The 16,896-nt window shown below is 39.7% G+C and overlaps 2 protein-coding genes across 2 annotated transcripts in view; one reads left to right on the top strand and one right to left on the bottom strand.

Moving 5' to 3' along the window:
- The first annotated feature begins 103 nt into the window (after positions 1–103).
- EIF3M (eukaryotic translation initiation factor 3 subunit M) lies at positions 104–14,562 on the top strand. Its single transcript, XM_058829318.1, has 11 exons — positions 104–260; positions 1,525–1,657; positions 2,607–2,745; positions 3,109–3,232; positions 3,653–3,747; positions 8,223–8,306; positions 9,579–9,678; positions 10,094–10,175; positions 13,134–13,277; positions 13,827–13,887; positions 14,315–14,562. The coding sequence occupies exons 1-11, from the start codon at positions 219–221 to the stop codon at positions 14,433–14,435; spliced, it is 1,125 nt and encodes a 374-aa protein (XP_058685301.1). The 5' UTR covers positions 104–218; the 3' UTR covers positions 14,436–14,562.
- CCDC73 (coiled-coil domain containing 73) overlaps positions 14,422–16,896 on the bottom strand; it is a 90,643-nt gene continuing 88,168 nt past the window's right edge. Inside the window, 1 exon segment of the mRNA XM_058829317.1 lies at positions 14,422–15,618. Coding sequence (XP_058685300.1) covers positions 15,412–15,618 — 207 coding nt within the window. The 3' untranslated portion in view covers positions 14,422–15,411.

The raw sequence follows: 16,896 nt of genomic DNA, 5'->3' as shown, positions 1-16,896 counted from the left end.
GCGCGCTCCGGACAGGGTGGTCGGAGCAGGCAGGGCGGAGCGGGAAGGGCGGTCGGAGCTCGGGTCCCGCCCGGCCGTGTGAGGAGCGGGCAGGGCGGAGCGGGCAGGGCGGTCGGAGCGCGGGTCCCGCCCGCTCGGCGGAGGGAAGCGGAAGCGGCGCGGCCTGGCGCGGTGGCGGAAGCCGCTCCGCCTTTCCGGAGCGCGGCGTGCTCGGAGCCATGAGCGTCCCGGCCTTCATCGACATCACCGAGGAGGATCAGGTCAGTGTCCCCGGGCAGCGATCGGCCCCGGGCCGGGGGGGCCGGACCGGGCCGTGTCGGGGGGCGGCAGCCGGGGCCGGTCCTGCCCCGCCGTGGGCGCTGCGGGCGCTCCGCGAACTCGTCTGGGCTCTTCCCTACAGAGAGTGAGCAGACGATTAGAGAAACTTGAACATAATGGCTGAAAGATAACCCTGTGTTCGCTGTTCCCTCTTCAGTGTTCCGCCTCTCCGGCACTTCGTTTTCATCGCTCCTCAGCCCTGCTTTTTATTTAGGAGGAGAAAATGAGTTCGCACGTGGGGATTACTTGGGTTTTGTGTAATTCTCGGTATTGCGGGCACGGGAAGTGGGAATTCTGGCTTTGAGCTGCTGCTTTGTTGTGCTTTTGGATTTGGGGGCTGTTTGTTCCCAGTGTCGTTGAAGTATTTATGTGCACATACATGGGTATGTATCCACAGTGTGTATACAATGTGTGTGTATATGTATTGGAAATTTGCAAGAAATGCACACATGGCACCAGCCTTCAGCCCAGTTTTCATTTGCCATAATGCCTAGTACAGCCCCATCATCCTCAGTACAGCAATTTGTCCCAGGGCATTTAGCTTTTTCTTCTGGTTCCAGAATGATTTGACACTAAACAAGATGTAAATGTCACAGCAGCCTCCTGGTCAGAAGTGCCAAAAGTTGTATGGCGTCAAATTGCTTCTGAATTGTTTATTATGGTTCTGCTGGTGAAGCCCTGAACTTTAGTGAACAGGTGTGTTGCTGAGGGAAAGGTATTTTCTTGGCATAGGTTTATGTCCTAACAGTGTAAGGCAGCTCATGGCATTGTAAGGCTGGGTTGGAAGGGGCTTTAGGCAACCTGGTTTAGTGGAACATTCCCTTCCCATGGCAGAGGAGTGGAACAAGATGTTCTTTAAGATTCCTACCAAGCCATTCTACAAATAGATTAGAAACTGTTGTAAAGTCGTGAAGACCAAAGTTCTGCCCTCTCTAAAGTGGCTTTATTTATACATTTTTTCTTTTCTGGTGAAGCAACCAAATGGTTTTAATGTTTGAAGTTTGCAGAGGGAATAAAAATTCTTAAGAAAGTGTCTCTGTCAAAAAAACTTTACTAGGCCTGCAGTGCAGTACCCAATTGTAAGGGACACAACAGCAGGTACAGCATCTGCCAGAACACAAATCCACAAGAAGTTTAATTACTTTGACTTTGTTATTCACAAAACAATTGTTTTGTTTTGTATGTGTTGTCTTTCTCTTTTTTAAGGCTGCAGAACTGCGAGCTTACCTGAAATCCAAAGGAGCAGAAATCTCTGAGGAAAACGCTGAAGGCGGACTTCATGTGGACTTGGCACAGATTATTGAAGTGTGTGATGTGTGCCTGAAAGAGGATGACAAAGGTTTGCATCTCTAAGTCTTGCTGGTTTGGCTAAATTTATCGCCATCATTTTTTTTCAAACAGTAAGTGTTGGCAGAATTTAGAATTGTGTTGTATTAAAACACAAGCTGTGCATCTTCATAAGACTGGAAGAGCATATTTCCATCATTGCCATGGAATATTTGCATGCACTCTGCCCCTCCTTTCTTCAGACATCAAGCATACTTTGAAGAAGTCAGAAGCTGAGCTAGACTCTGCTTGTAATGAGGGCGTAGAGACTTGTATGTAAAATAGAGTTTTTGATGCTCAGGTGTCATTTTGGGGAGTAGATTATATTTTCCATATGTAATAAGTTTTATTTTATGCATTTGCTTGACTGATAATTGGGCAGACTGAAAAGAAAACGCAAAACTGCTGTGGTTCTGTTTGGAAAGGATGGAACAACACACTTAAAACAGGAGCTGGGGAGGATTTGTAATATGCTCCATTGTTCTTGAGGACATTTTCCCTGTGGTCTGGGGAACCCTCGGGCTCCTGGTGAAATGTTTTACTGTGCTTGAGCACTAGGTGTTACTGTTCTCACTGTAGAACTGTGGGCAGTTTCCTGGATGTGCAGGAGGAAGCCACTGTGTGGAACCTCGAGTTCCTCTGACTTCTTCTGTTTGTAAACAGAGAATTCAGAACAAATCTGATATCAAATACCATGTTTTGTGTTGACCTTTAAGTGGTAATTCTTGTCTTACATGGAGGTGTGTTGGTGTAAGCCCATGTGAGCCAAGTCTCTGGTACTTTCTGCTGAATATCCACCTTGGTGTCTTGGCATTTTCGTTCTTTTACAATTCTTGCTCGTGCAAAGTGGTAATTCATATCAAAAGTACGAATTATTACTATTATCAAAAGTATATCCAGGACAAGGTAGCTACTGATTTCTGCTTGCAGTTTCAAAGAGCTGGATGTTTTGGTTTCTGCAGATGTGGAGAGCGTGATGAACAGCGTTGTCTCTCTGCTTCTTATCCTGGAACCTGACAAACAAGAAGCACTGATTGAAAACCTGTGTGAGAAGTTAGTAAAATTTCGGGAAGGAGAGCGCCCATCTCTTAGACTGCAGCTGTAAGTATTGTACAGGGCAAAGTGAGACAGTGGTGGACTTGGCAAAATAATTGTACCTCTGAAGAGGAAGGATTATCTTGTATGTCATTAAATCAAAGTGTGGGGTGTTGCAGGAAGCACTTTTTAAATCTTCTTTTCTCTGTAATAAAATTGAAGCACCAATATTTTTTTCCTTGGGTATTACAAAATAAAATTAATATGCATAGTTTTCAGCTTTGCTGAAAATGATTACACCATTGGAAGCTGTTACAATTAACAGATGCAGGGTGCTGCCAGATGCTTTGTGCTAGCTTGTGTCTTAAAAGAACATTTACATGCACTCCAGTAACATTTTTTGAAACCTCTGTAACTCTGTAACTTTAGCCTGAGCAATCTCTTCCATGGCATGGACAAGAACACTCCTGTGAGATACACAGTGTACTGCAGCCTTCTGAAAGTGGCTTCGTCCTGTGGTGCCATCCAGTACATTCCAACTGAACTAGATCAGGTAATTAAGTGACCCTTCAAGTTGTGGGCTTTGCATGATCAGTGTTGCACCCAAGCATTACTCAGAGCTGATAGAGACCATCTCCTAGAAATTGCCATGAAGCTGATTAGAGAGATGCAACACCTCTCCTGTGAGAGAAAGCTGAGAGCATTGGGATTGCTGAGCCTGGAGAAAAGAAGGCTCCAGGATGCCCTTATTGCAGTACTTTAAAGGGGGCTCATTGAAGAGGGAGAGTGACTTTTGACATGGGCAAACAGTGAGAGAACAAGGGGCAGTGGGAGCATGAGAATCAGAAGGCTTAAAAGAGAAGTCTCTGCAAGACATTTTTAATCCTTTTCTGCTTGGGAGAAAATGAGAAGTATTTGTAGTGCTGTTTTAATCTTTTCCTGAATGCTTCTTTTTTACTTGTATTCTACCTAGGTCCGAAAATGGATTTCTGACTGGAATCTGGCCACAGAGAAAAAGCACACTCTCCTGAGACTGCTCTATGATGTCCTAGTAGACTGCAAGAAAAGGTATAAAAGTCAAGTTATATATACTAGGTAACTCTATTTTGATGTACTCTAGGTGATCTGTAGGGAAAGTATTTCTCACAGGACTTCTAAAATTAATATCTACTGATAATTCAATCCAAGTACACTTTTGGGGTTTTTTAAAATATTTTTAAGCACTCTCGTATTAAACCAGTGTTGCCAATAATATTAAAGTTAGTAGCAAATTAGCTGCAAACCACTGACTCCCAAAATAACACTATTCCTTTCTATAAATAATCATCTTAGTGCATTGTAGCATTATGCCAAGTTTATTATTTAATTGCACTTTTGACATTTTAGTGCATGGTAGTGCTATCTCTTACTTAATGGTGTGGGAAGGCTTATCAATCATGGCTAACAGAATCAGTCCTTTTATGTAAACATTACCTTCAGGACAGAGCTTTCCACTAGTCATGGAAATTAATGTCCACAGACTACCTGCTTGGCCATTTTGAATTATTATCCTGGATCATAGGAAGCATCTTTGATCTAACAAACTTGGCAAACCAAGTTTGTCTTCTGGCATGCAGAGTAATGCAGAGTATGGTGCCTGTGAATTAATGCAGGTCTGAACTGAGACCTGTCATCAGTTTATCTTACAGAAATGATACAGTGGATTGACTGCCCTGGCCAGGGCTGCAGAGATGGGCTGCTGTCCAGTGGTTCAGGGTTCCACATCAGCTCAAAGTTATTTAACCTGTCCTGCAGTTTGGAATGGGGATGTGGAGGGTGTGTATTGCTTCCCTGCCCTTCCACTCTGTTCTCTGAGTTACTTTTTCAAGGTTTTTTTTATTTTCATAGTGAGGCAGCATCAGGCCCCCTCCAATTCTGACTCACAGTGGTACCAGAACTGCTCTTGCATTTGCAGCATTTGCATAACCTGGCACTGCTGCAAAAGGAAGGTCTGTCCTGCACCCTCTGTTCCTGTCCCTCCAGCTGCCAATCTGCGTGTTTGAACTGGTGCAGGCATTTGTGTGACTGCACAGGGGTTTGGACTGGGGACATGACCTCACTGGGGGTTTAGAAAGGCAAGTGTGAAGCTGTCACAGGTGGAGAAGAGTTCCTTCTGTCAGGAGAGATGGCTTATTCTGCCCTGCTGGAATTGTAGCCTGGAAATGCTGCATCAGCACAGCAGGATCATTTTTAACTGACCTCAATTTAGGAGTGATTAATCCCCATGGAGTTGTTCCTCTGTGAGCTACATTACTGGGAATTCCTGTTTGTAACACTCAAAAGCTTTTGCATTGATAGTTCTGTATGGCAGATTTCAGATGGTCAAAACAAATTCTGAAATATTAGTCACGGATACTTTCCATGGCTTAGTGCTTATTCTCTTTCAGAAATATTACACTGGTAGCATTCCTGCTTTTCCTGACTTCCCATCCTGTTGATTTATTGTGAGCTTTTAACTAGTTTAATTCCCAAACTTCATAGCCAGCTAGTTTTAGCTAGTCTTGCTATCAAATCAGTGCATTAAACTTCTAGTTTTTGTTTCCACTGCTACCACTAACCTTGCTAAATGGCTTTTGCTTGCTAACCATAGGTGATTTTTTAAGATAAAACCTTCCTCAAACCCTGTAAGAGACGACTCCTGCACTCAGTGTCCTCACCATGGGTTGCAGCAAGCTGTGCACTGAGCAGAGCAGTGTTTCAGAGCACTTGCACTTCTCTCCAGAAAAGAAAACAAGAAGTGACCCTGGCACCTTTGACCTGGTTCGCTCTCCTGGATCAGTGGGCAGTGTTTGCAATAGTATGGGAAACTCACAGCAGCATTCCAGCTGTAGCACTCAGGAATGTTGCTCTATTTAGCAGCATGGGAAGATAAGTGGGAACTGAAAAGTACGTGATAAAAATCATACCTCAATTACCGTTGTTGATTTATAATCAAGGGAAAAGAACTAGATTGTTAAAGACAATTGAATTCTTTCATTTTCTTGATTTATGTTTTAACTTTGCTCAGTGTGAAGAGATGGTTTTCTGTAGCCAATAGACTTTCTCCCAGTGGATCAGCTGGTAGTCAGTAGATTGGTAGTTCCTAAAAAGTAGATGTGCAGAGGTTGTGTGGTGTCCCTTTTCCTGTGATGACAAGTGGAAGTTTGTTTTATGAAATCTTTTCCAGCCACCTTGATGCAGTTTAAAGCTGGTCTCTGCTGGCAGGATTCAGCAGCTTTGGCCCTGCCCAAGTCAAATTCAAACAAGTCTGGCAAGTCTGGCTATTAGTACTTCTACCAAAAAGCTCAGCATGTCAGGCACCTTCAGAATAATTATTTAATTTAATTTTAGTTCAGTTTCATATCATGTAACATAGAGGGACTCAATTCCAACATCTCACTAAGTCTCTAAATGCTCTGCTGTGGTTTTTTCCTTCCTTTTATCTACCATCACTCTTAAGCTCTCACTGGCATTTTGTCACATCTAGACTGGCAGGTGGAGCCAAGAGCACTTGTTCAGGCTGTTTTGCTAGAAAAAATGTTCATGTTTGCACCTTAGGTGAGACATATTTAACAACAAGCTGTGGTAAAATAGTGATCTGTATTAGTGCTTGGAACAGCCTAATTTACAGTAGTAATCTGACACTGAATAGAATATGAGACTAAAGGCCTGCCATATCTTTGCTGAGGTTCACAAGAATTTAGCACACAAAGTTTGGGAGTAATTGTCTTGTAGCATTCTGTTGTTTCCTGGAAATACAAGTGAAAAATTCCACTTCTTCCCCACTTAAAAATGAAAGAAAAAAAAAAAATAAAGGCAGGGAATTGGAATGTTTGAAATTAGTTAAGTGATAGTTTTCAATTTTTGCTGCTAAGGGAAAGATTAGGAGAGGAAAAGTGCCAGAAAACTGTAACACAGCTCTGAAGTACACAAGAAACTGCTGAAAAGCTTTTATTAAATGAGGAGTTGTGTATTCTTAGGGTGAAGAGCACATGAGCTGAGCTTTTTGATTTCAGTCCTTTAATTGAATATCTGTATATTGCCATTCCTGTATTAAACTGGTGCTTTGTCTCCTAGAACATATAGTTCTGGTAAGATTTTACCAGTGCTAAAATCATAGTCAGTCACAGACTGATTTACGTGCAAATGCTTCTTTCATATATAAAGCTGCCTAAATTAATTTTTTTTTCCTCTGATCAGTTCATCTATGTCAATATCGGTTACCAGGGCAAAGCATAAGCTGACCTCTTTAATTTTAAAACAAATGTTTGATTAAAGCTTACATTCCTGAACATGGTTCTGGAATGCTGGGATCTATAGAAAATGTCCCTGCCTGGGGACAAATGTACATACAGATTCTATATGCTATTTGCTGTTGCCCATGATGTGTTAATATTTGTGCTGCACATCTCTCAGATCTGGTAAACCCTCTGAGAGCAAATATATACTTCACCCTATAGAGTGGCTGTCAAACAGTGGTGTGGTGAGATTTCAAATAAATACCCATATAAAGACAGTGTTATTGTACTACAAAAACAAAACAAAACCAAAAAGTGTTATTGTAAAACAAAAACCGTGCTGCTGTATGGGTTAAACCCCTGTCACAGCACAGAACCTACTGGGCATGCTGTGTTGTTTGATCTTCCTTTTGCAGTTTATGCCAATGGCCTAAGTCATTAATGCAAATTGAGACTTTATTCTTGCAGTGTTTTGTTTTAAGGAAAATTGTGTTTGCTTTTAGACCATGTGGGATAGCTTGTTGTAAATTTTGCAACAAGCATCAGCAGTTGCTGGCCTTGTTGGTGGTAAAACTGTTAAGTGAAAATAAATCAAAATGTGTTAAAATGGCACAGTGATGCTCTCAGAGCTGGTTTGCAGTAGTACTGATGTTGTTTACAAGATAATCTGGGTAGACAAGGCTGTAGGTTTGCTCAGCTTTCTGAGAAGGAGCTGCTTGTCTAAAAGCTGTCAGAGCAGTGCTGGAAGCTGCTTCACAGCAGCCTCAGTCTCATTGCTGGCTGCGTAATTTCATCGTTAAAATGAGCAGCTCTCACTCAGAACACTTGAGGAGAGAATCTGTGAAAGAAGAGAGCAGCTTTTATACAGTCATTTTCCTGTCAGGAAAATAAATATTCTTTAAGAGATGCCATTTTACATTTGAAATAAACTCTGCAGCGCTACTTATTGCGCCATGATTAAATCCAGATGTGCATAAGAGGAGCATTCTAGTGAACCATATAAAGCTGTTCCTAGCTCAGAAAGCTTTTTCCATTGCCAGCAGGTAATTTATCAGTTTAAGAGAATGAAATGAAGGGTGAAGATAAACATTTCTTAGAACAAGAACTGAAAGAATACATCCAGTTAATTTATTCTCTCCACTGGAATTAAAATGGATCATCTACATCTTTTTCAAGTGTAATGTAATTTGGCCTGTAACATCATAATGGAATTATTTAAATATTTGAGTGTCTTGTTTGAGCTATTTTTTCAGCAATCCTGAGGTAACTTTATTTTTTTTTCTATAGTGACACTGCAGCAAAAGTAATGGTGGAGCTATTGGGGAGTTACACAGAGGACAATGCTTCCCAGGCTAGAGTTGATGCTCACAGGTAATACTGACTTCCCAGTTTCCTTAAAAGTAACTTTTCCTCAATTGCCAGCTTACTTTGATCCCCTTGCTATTAAGAGTATTGAATGGCCTGGCAGGCCAGGGGCTCTGCCAAGGTCTCTTCAGTGAAGAGTTTGTCTCTGCAGTCTGCTGTAGGTCTGGTTGTAGGCACAGCCAGGTTTATTGCAAGTGCAAGTGCACAGGAGTGTTCCTGCTCACTGCTGAGAGATCAGCCTTGGGTAAGGACTTCTTTACATCATCTCTGCACTCAAAATCTGTCCTGGAGTCCTTTATTTCAGACTGTTTTACTTTTTGCCTGTTTTGTTATTTAACTGTCAGCATTCTTTTCAAACAGCACTTTCTCTTGAAAAACCATTGTTGCTGTCTTCTCTCTGAGCAAGTACAAAGGATGTGAACTGCACAGAAATAAGCTTACCTGTTTAACAAGCTGGGACTAAATTGATTCATAACAGTGCATTTTCCCCACTGGCCAAAATGAGTAAATGCCTGTGTTTTGATGTTCTAACTACCATGATTTTTCTTAGGAATTGGTTCTTTAAGTTCTGCCAGATGTGCACTGCCAGTAGTTCTCAAGGGAGCTGTTTATACTTAACCATGGAGGAAAATCAGGATGACTCCTTTGGAAAATTAGTGTTTGTGCATAAGTGGGAAGTTCACTGGCTACCCTAGAGCAACCTGCAGCATGTTCCCTCTGAGAGAACTCGTGTGTCCAGGGCTGTGTCTGTGCAGAGCTCGGGTTCTGCTGGTGTTCTCGTGTGGCAGAGCGAGCCAAGGCTTCTCATGTGCTGCTGAGAAAAGCTTTCATCTGGAATTATTCTTTCTAGCCTGGAGCTGTAACTGATAAATCCTGGGCTGTTTGGTGTTGGGGATTTCTCTGTTTTGTGTCACATATTCAAGTATAATTAAATCTTCCAGAACAACTTAATTCTATGAAATTTTAGGAGTAAAAGTACCTCTAGGAACAAAGGCTGTGCTGGAAATAAATGCATAGATGGAAACTGTAGGGTGATCTATGGTTTGACCACCTGACACATTTCATTTGGGATAGTGGACAAAGTACTTAATGCTTCCTGTTCCTTGGTTTTTCCACCTGTAAAATGAATTTTAAAATTGGAATGTGACATATGTTACTTTTAATAATAATTGAAAACCCTTGTGTGTTTCCTAGAAAGCAAGGAACAACAAATTGAGCTGCTCTTAGTCATAAAGATGTGTATTGCTTTGAAAGTAATAATTTTCCTTGTCTCATCAGGTGTATTGTACGAGCATTGAAGGATCCAAATACCTTTCTCTTTGATCATCTTCTTGCCTTAAAACCAGTGAAATTCTTGGAAGGGGAACTTATTCATGATGTAAGTAACTTCATTTTTAGTGAGATGGTTTGATAGCAGTAGACTGCTCTGTTTTAATGTTTCTTTTGAAATCCATTAGAATAGTTATCTGTCAGTAATCCTGAGCTGCAATGTGCTATTTCTTTTACAGCCTTTAAAATGAAAATTGCATGTGAAACATTTCCCTTTCAAAGTTTCAGAAACTCAGTTACAAGTCCTGCCCTCACATAAGTTCTGTAGCAAATCTTAAGTCTGGGGGAAGGAAGTAAGCTCAGCACAGGCTGCCCACATCTATTGACAGAAGACAGAATTTCAGCTCTTAACAGCTTATTTTTCTGTTCAGTACTCATAGTTTCTATCTACATCTGTCCAGCCTGCAAAGAGGGAAACCAAGGTAATATTTAAACTGTTTTCATGTTTGCTTTCCATCTTCTAGCTTTTGACAATTTTTGTAAGTGCTAAACTAGCATCCTACGTCAAGTTTTATCAGAACAACAAAGACTTCATTGACTCCCTGGGTGAGTTTTCAGATCATTGCATTTCTGACTATTTACATGGCTTAAGGTATGGAAGCCTCAGAGTAATTCAGTTTGAATCCATGTATTGAAGCAAGGAAATTGCATAGCAGGTTAGAGTTTGTAGATGATAACCTCTGGTAAATAGTGAGGGCTATCTAACTGTGGTTTGTTCTTTGAAAACAAGCTGGTTTATGGCTTTGGAAGAGAGCTGTGGTTTTACCCACTGTTTTTTCCTCTTAGAACTCCCCTCCTGAAAGGTTTAACACATTTATACTCTAGGCTAAGCCAGAAATCACAACTGCATTGAGGAAACCACAAACTTGTATAAATCTCCTATTTTTTTAAATGATGAATAACTTTGTAACAGCAAATACTTCTGAGCAGCAAGATAAAGCATGCAGATTGTGTGAGTGTGTCTGCATGTGCTGATGCATTAGACCCAGCAAGCCACAGTCTGTCCCAGTTAATTTGTTTCATCACATGAAGCAATGTGATGGAATGTTAATGTCAGCACCCTCTTTATTTACACACTGTGGAAAAAAGGAGTAGTAATTAACACTTTGACACTCCCCCGTTGATGTGTAATTGACTGTTTCAAAGGAGCACTGGTTCATAAGCTATTGCATGCATTAAAATTACGTTTTTTATATTCCAGCTTTTTAGGACAGGGGTCAGTGACAATGCAGAAATTGCTCAATGATGCAGATTTTTTTATTACTGCATTAAGGTTTTGACATATTAGTAATGAATAAATGTTTCCATAAAAATACGATTTTTTTTTTTTTTATAACTTTGATTTTCAAATGACACTTAAACACTGTCTTGGATGCATTTGAGGAAAGCCATAGTTTTGCTAAAACAGAGTTTAGTGCAGCTTTTTTTTATTTTATATTGTTTACTGAAGTGTGACACAATTCTTAGAATAATTGCCCTCAGAGCTTTAAAACTATGGTACTTTGGGTATTAAGATGATGGAAATACCAGTGGGATATTTTGGTGGATAAAATTAGCAGCAAGTTTTTGGTAGCTTGTAAATGAGTGTATAGGATAAGTGTATCTTTACTCACATGTATGTGAACATCAGTTAAACAGACATCTTTTAGTTTTCTTTCTCAGGGGAAAGTGGTCTAGGGCTTATCTTTTAGGTACTTGTTCACAGAAGTATTTGCTGAAATTGCTGTTACACCAACATTTGAATAAATTTATGGCAGGGCAGTAATTGTTTTATACTCAGTTGTTGTGGTTTCTTTTGCCGTGCTTACCAGTGTCTGTGCTTCCCTCCAGGAATTAATTCAGTGTGTGAACTTTCAATATATCTAAGATTCATACAGTCTTAGTAAAATCCTTAAATACCTGTGTAGCTGTTTTGGAAAGGCAGTCTGAACTTCCACTTACGCTGATTTCTCTATGCTGTGCTCAGAAACCCTCTGTGTCTTTGAGCAGTGGACAAGCAGAGATTTGGAGGCAGCAAGGATGGAAATGCTGGGAACTGAGCGGCTCAGCCATGGCTTTGAAAAGCAAGGGCAGTTTGTTACACAACAACAGTGCAGTTATTAGATGAACCAATCAAAAATTATCTGTTCCCAAAAGCAATGAGGCTTTTAACCATACTTTAGATATTTATTTTTTTTTAATAACTTGCCAAAATACCTTTGTTTTAAAGGCTGTTTAGAATAGAATTCCAATGGCAGCAGAAAGTTGTAAGCTTTCCTGGACCAGGACCAGTTAGAATTGGCCCAGGAAAGCTGTGGCAGCATCAGTTTGTTACAATTTGTTGTTTTATTAATGCTGACAACTTAGGCCAGCAGTAGCATTATCTGTGTCAACTGCATCGCCCTAACATGGCCACAGTTAATCTGGTATTATCAGCAGTCTTCTTCGCAAAGTTAATCAGCATCTCATTTGCATTTGTTAATTAGGGTTAATGTGTGCTAATTGATTTTTTGATGCTTGTAGAGTTCCATTAAACCCAGTTAGGTTTAGTTGCTGGTGCTCCTCATTCGTGTGAATTATGGTGATCGCATTTTTGTTGAATGGGTGCCAAATAGGGAACCTGCATCATAATTACAGCTAATTAACACAACATGATGTCCTGCACTAATGTGCTTCCCTGCTAGTGTAGGGGTGTTATAAATTCCAAACTCACATATTTACTGAAGCTATGGGAATGTTTATAATGTCATTTTAGAACACAAAGATTGACACTCATTTTTAAGGAACTTCCAGTGGATTTTAGTTGGTATCTCATGGACCTTGGGATTAAGACAATTGATGGTTTCATCTCAGTGACTTAACTTGGTTGACCTAGATGTTTTTCCAGGAAAATGGTCTCTGATTTAGACATGCAAGGCCTTGCCTCAGTTCCTTGTGTTGGCATTTATGCAGTCATGTATAAATGGTTTTGAACAGTGCTTTTCTGAGCCACGCTGGATGCTCACATGGGCCTCTTGATGCTTTTTCTTGCTGTGGACAAACAAATTCAGTAGCAAAATGTTTTCTTCTGGCACCACAATGTTCTGGAACCATCACTGTGAGAGGTTTCTTTTCCAGAAACTACAGGAGAATGAGTGGTGAGGCTGTAAGAAGATCTTTGGCCATAACCAGCCATTTTGTTGCATTGCTGTTCTTACAGGTGATGCAACTGAAAAATTCACTTGCACCCTCACCACCTCAAATTCTGTTTAGGTTTTACAAAACTTTGTAGATAATACATTTTTGCTAAAAAACAACTGAGTCTTGATGAATTCACAATGAAACTTGCTGTTTTAGCAAAAGACAAGGCAGATGCAGGATTTGATATTTTACCTCAAAAAGACTCTTGATAAGGAAAAGTAGAATAGATTTCAATGTGAAATAAATTTTGAATGATTGGAAGCATATGTAGCAAAAATAACACGAAAAGCAATTAGTATGAATTGTAATTAAATCATTAATTAAACTATCAACACTTTCCCTCAGGCTTGTTGCACGAACACAATATGGCCAAGATGAGGCTCCTTACTTTCATGGGAATGGCTGTAGAGAATAAAGAAATCTCATTTGACACAATGCAGCAGGAACTCCAGATCGGGGCTGATGACGTAGAAGCGTTTGTCATTGACGGTAGGAGCTGTGGTTCTGCACACAGTGCTCATCAACAAGACCTTTATAATCTTCTAAGCTAATGTTGATTATTAAGAACAATATTAATTTTAATTCCTGTGCTTATTACAAGCTGCACAGCTTCATTTTTAAAGACAGGCCCAACTGTTGTGTTTTAACCAGTGTTTCTCTTCCCAGTGACAGGAACTGTATCTCATGTAATTCTTTACAGAGCTAATAAATTGTTTGCAGGTTTAATTTGTCATCTGGTTTTGTTTGCTGTCACTAAAACAGGATGCGTTTGTAGGGGAGAGAAGTTCATAAAATCTGTACAGGATATTGCTTTAATAGATTGGCACCAAACAATAGGATTTGTGCATGACCTTCATCTTGTTACATCATTTTGCTTTTCTGCCTACTAGGCCATTAAAACCAACAGTAAAACAGATTAAGTGAACTGCTGTGTGCTTATGTTTGTATTGGTCTCATTTTGAACCATTTTTTGTGCAGTTTAATGCCTTTGCACTATCAGGAAAATGTTGCTCAAAACAGCATTGGGTTTTTTTGCAGCTGTAAAGACAAAGATGGTGTACTGCAAAATAGATCAGACACAGAGGAAAGTCGTTGTCAGGTAAGACAATTCTGCATAGCATTTTGCAGAACTTGGTGTGTTCTAATTATTTCACTTACCTTTGTAGAATATTCTAACTAGAAGCAAGGTATTGTTCCTATCAGTTGCTGGTAGTTAAATAGTTGCTATTTATCATAATTTTATTAAAGCTCACACTGAATGTGATTAGCTTATTTAATGAAAGAGTCCTACTTTCCAGGACATTTCATTTAATGACCTACTAGTGACAAGAATACTAATGACTCTTGTTGCTTTAAATATTTGGGAAGGCTACAAAATTCACTTCACTGGTGAAGTGCAGCCCTTTCTAGAGAGAAAATAAGAATTTTCCTGTTTGCTCATGAGAGTAAAGTAATGCTATAGAAGAATGATTAGGTGTGTGCGACATCTCCAGTAATCTTCTGCCTATTTTGTTTTACTTCTCCAGTCACAGCACACATCGGACTTTTGGAAAGCAGCAGTGGCAGCAATTGTATGACACTCTAAACACCTGGAAACAAAATTTGAATCAAGTGAAGAACAGTCTCCTCAGTCTCTCAGACACCTAAGAACTTTTTTTTTTTTTGACCTAGTAATATTGCTATAGATAAATTTTATTCAAAACTTTGACAATTTGTGAATGTTTCCCAAAAAAATGTATGCAATTGATTTAAAGAAGCTAAATATTCCAAATTGCCCCACACCAAAAAAAATAAAAAAAAAAAAAAAGGCAATAAAACTAACACCGGAAAATGTCTTGTTTATTTTCTTATACAATCAGCAACAAGAAACTGGAAATACTGATTTTGCTTCTTGTGTTTCTTTTACAGTATGAGGACTTTCTTTGCAAGAGGTGTGGGGAGGAAGGGGAAGGAGGTCAGAAAAATGATAGTGCAAGTATTTTTAAAGTGAGAGAAAATTTCTTAGACACAAGGGAGGAGAAAAGTGACCCAATAGAAGGGAAGCTTCACAAAGCCAGATCTGCTGCCTTATCTCTGTAATCATACCTGATCCTTCAGTGTTGAAAGAGACCTCACTGATGCAGAAACTACAACAGATATATTTAATTTGGCAGTAAAGGTAAGCAGAAGATTTTTCTGTTCTTCTGCCACATAGAACTGCTGGAAGTAGCTGTAAATGTTTGCAGAACCCATTGTATTCCTAAATAGCTGGAGGTGAATTTTGCCTGAAAACTTGTGTAGAGCAGTCTGACAGAGAAAGGAATTTAACTATTTCAGCCAAAACTCCTGAGGAGCAGGAGAAGGGTACAGTTAAGTGATTATTTAATTTTACTAAACATATATAAAAACATTCACTTAACAAACTTTTTAACTTTGGGCAAAGTCAATAATAACTTGAATTTGATTGCAGAACCTGAACTAACACTGGAATTAGGAATTGTATACATTTTTGAACATAAGAACTGTTAACATGTCATATTAAACATGAAACTACACATATATACCAAATTCTGTAGGAACACCTCTACAAATCTGGGTTAGGCAAGTGATCTATGCCTACAAGAAATCTGATGTCCTGTTATCTTCACTGGCCTTCTTCATATTTTCTCTTTTTTGCTGAATGAAGTCTCTCCAAAGTCAGTAATTTCTCAGTTCCTCCTATTTGGTTTTGTATGATGGAGTTCTGAAGAGAGCAGCTGTCATCATCTTTGAGTGCTTTTTCACTTGCTGGAGTGACAGTCATGTGAGGAGACTCCTGCTTGTTCTGTGAAGCAGCCAATCCTTCTTTAACCTGACAGAATACAAATGTTAGCAGTTGGTAACTCAGTGAAATTCATGTACAAAGGTTCAGATTGTTGGATTTTGCTGAACATTAAGCAAGTGAGGAAATGTTAACAGAAAAATAAATCAATTGGAAGAAAACACTTAAAGTGTTGGCATCGTATTTCATTTAGAAAACTTGATCATGACAATTACACTTTTATAAACCAAACCTTAACATAAGACTCAGTACAAGAGTATGATTTTAAAAGGACAAGCTTGTATTAGAATGTAGATTAGCAAAAGAAATAGCTTAATTAAAGAGTTTAATGTTGCAATTGACATTTCTATTGCTATGCAAGCATTTGATTAACAAAACCCAAAATCATGAGGTTTATAGTGTTAACTCCCTCTCCACTGTATAGATTGAAAAGCAAACATCAGTAATGCAAGGTCTGTAATAGGTTGGCTTTTTATGTTAAAGATCTTTTTGTTCTTTTAATAGTTCTAATTACTCTTTGATATATTACTGTTAGCTACTTCATATCTATCCAAATCAAAGACAGATGGCAACACAGTAGGGAAACAGGTTTTTTGCCTGATGAGCAAAAGCCTTGCATTTGAATGATGAGTTCTCCACTTGTAATCTGGGATTGTGTGGCTCTTGGGGAGCAGCACGCAGCAGCAGCAGCAGCAGCCACCTGCCTGAGCAAGGTGCAGCACAAAGCCAGAGCTGCAGGGGATCTGCAAGGTGACCCCAGACTCTGCTCCTGTGCTCGGGGACTCCTCTTGCAAGGATCACAAGATGAGACCTTCCCCCTCTGCTCATCAGGCAACTGTGGCCCAGCCAACTCTAAGGCTTTATCAGGCCTACATTAATTTAGTGCTAATGCTTACCTTCCCTAGTCTACAAGCATGTCTTAAAATTTGAAATATGAACAATAAAATTCAAGCAAATTGTTCATTATTGCATTTGTAAGGATGTTGCTGCCGTGCAGCTGAGGTGATACTCCAGGTCAGTAATGACTGGCATCTCCCTTTCAGAGAGGAAGTGACTTTTCCATTTGAGCAGTGAAAGTTTCAATCTGTTAATTCTCTCAGCAACAAACAGATCATACTTCACTGCAAGCCAAAATCTCTATGGAATATGAATATGGAATAGCATGTGGGGCTGAACCTGTCTGGTACTGAAAACTTCATGTTTAAACTGAGCTGGGGGTGCTTATTCATCCTTCCTGTTGTACTTTAGCATGGACTGACTGATGTTTAAACAGCTCTTAGTATTTTTACTAGAATTGTAAGCATACCT

This window comes from Poecile atricapillus, chromosome 1, assembly GCF_030490865.1.
Source record: "Poecile atricapillus isolate bPoeAtr1 chromosome 1, bPoeAtr1.hap1, whole genome shotgun sequence".
Classification (NCBI taxonomy): domain Eukaryota; kingdom Metazoa; phylum Chordata; class Aves; order Passeriformes; family Paridae; genus Poecile; species Poecile atricapillus.
This window is presented reverse-complemented; position numbering and strand designations above follow the sequence as displayed.

Bases quoted from the DNA above. Each gene is read 5' to 3' on its own strand.
- EIF3M (XM_058829318.1), top strand. From the start codon at position 219: ATGAGCGTCCCGGCCTTCATCGACATCACCGAGGAGGATCAG. The intron at 8,307-9,578 runs GTAATACTGACT...TTGTCTCATCAG, and splicing joins GCTAGAGTTGATGCTCACAG to GTGTATTGTACGAGCATTGA. The intron at 13,888-14,314 runs GTAAGACAATTC...TTACTTCTCCAG, and splicing joins CAGAGGAAAGTCGTTGTCAG to TCACAGCACACATCGGACTT.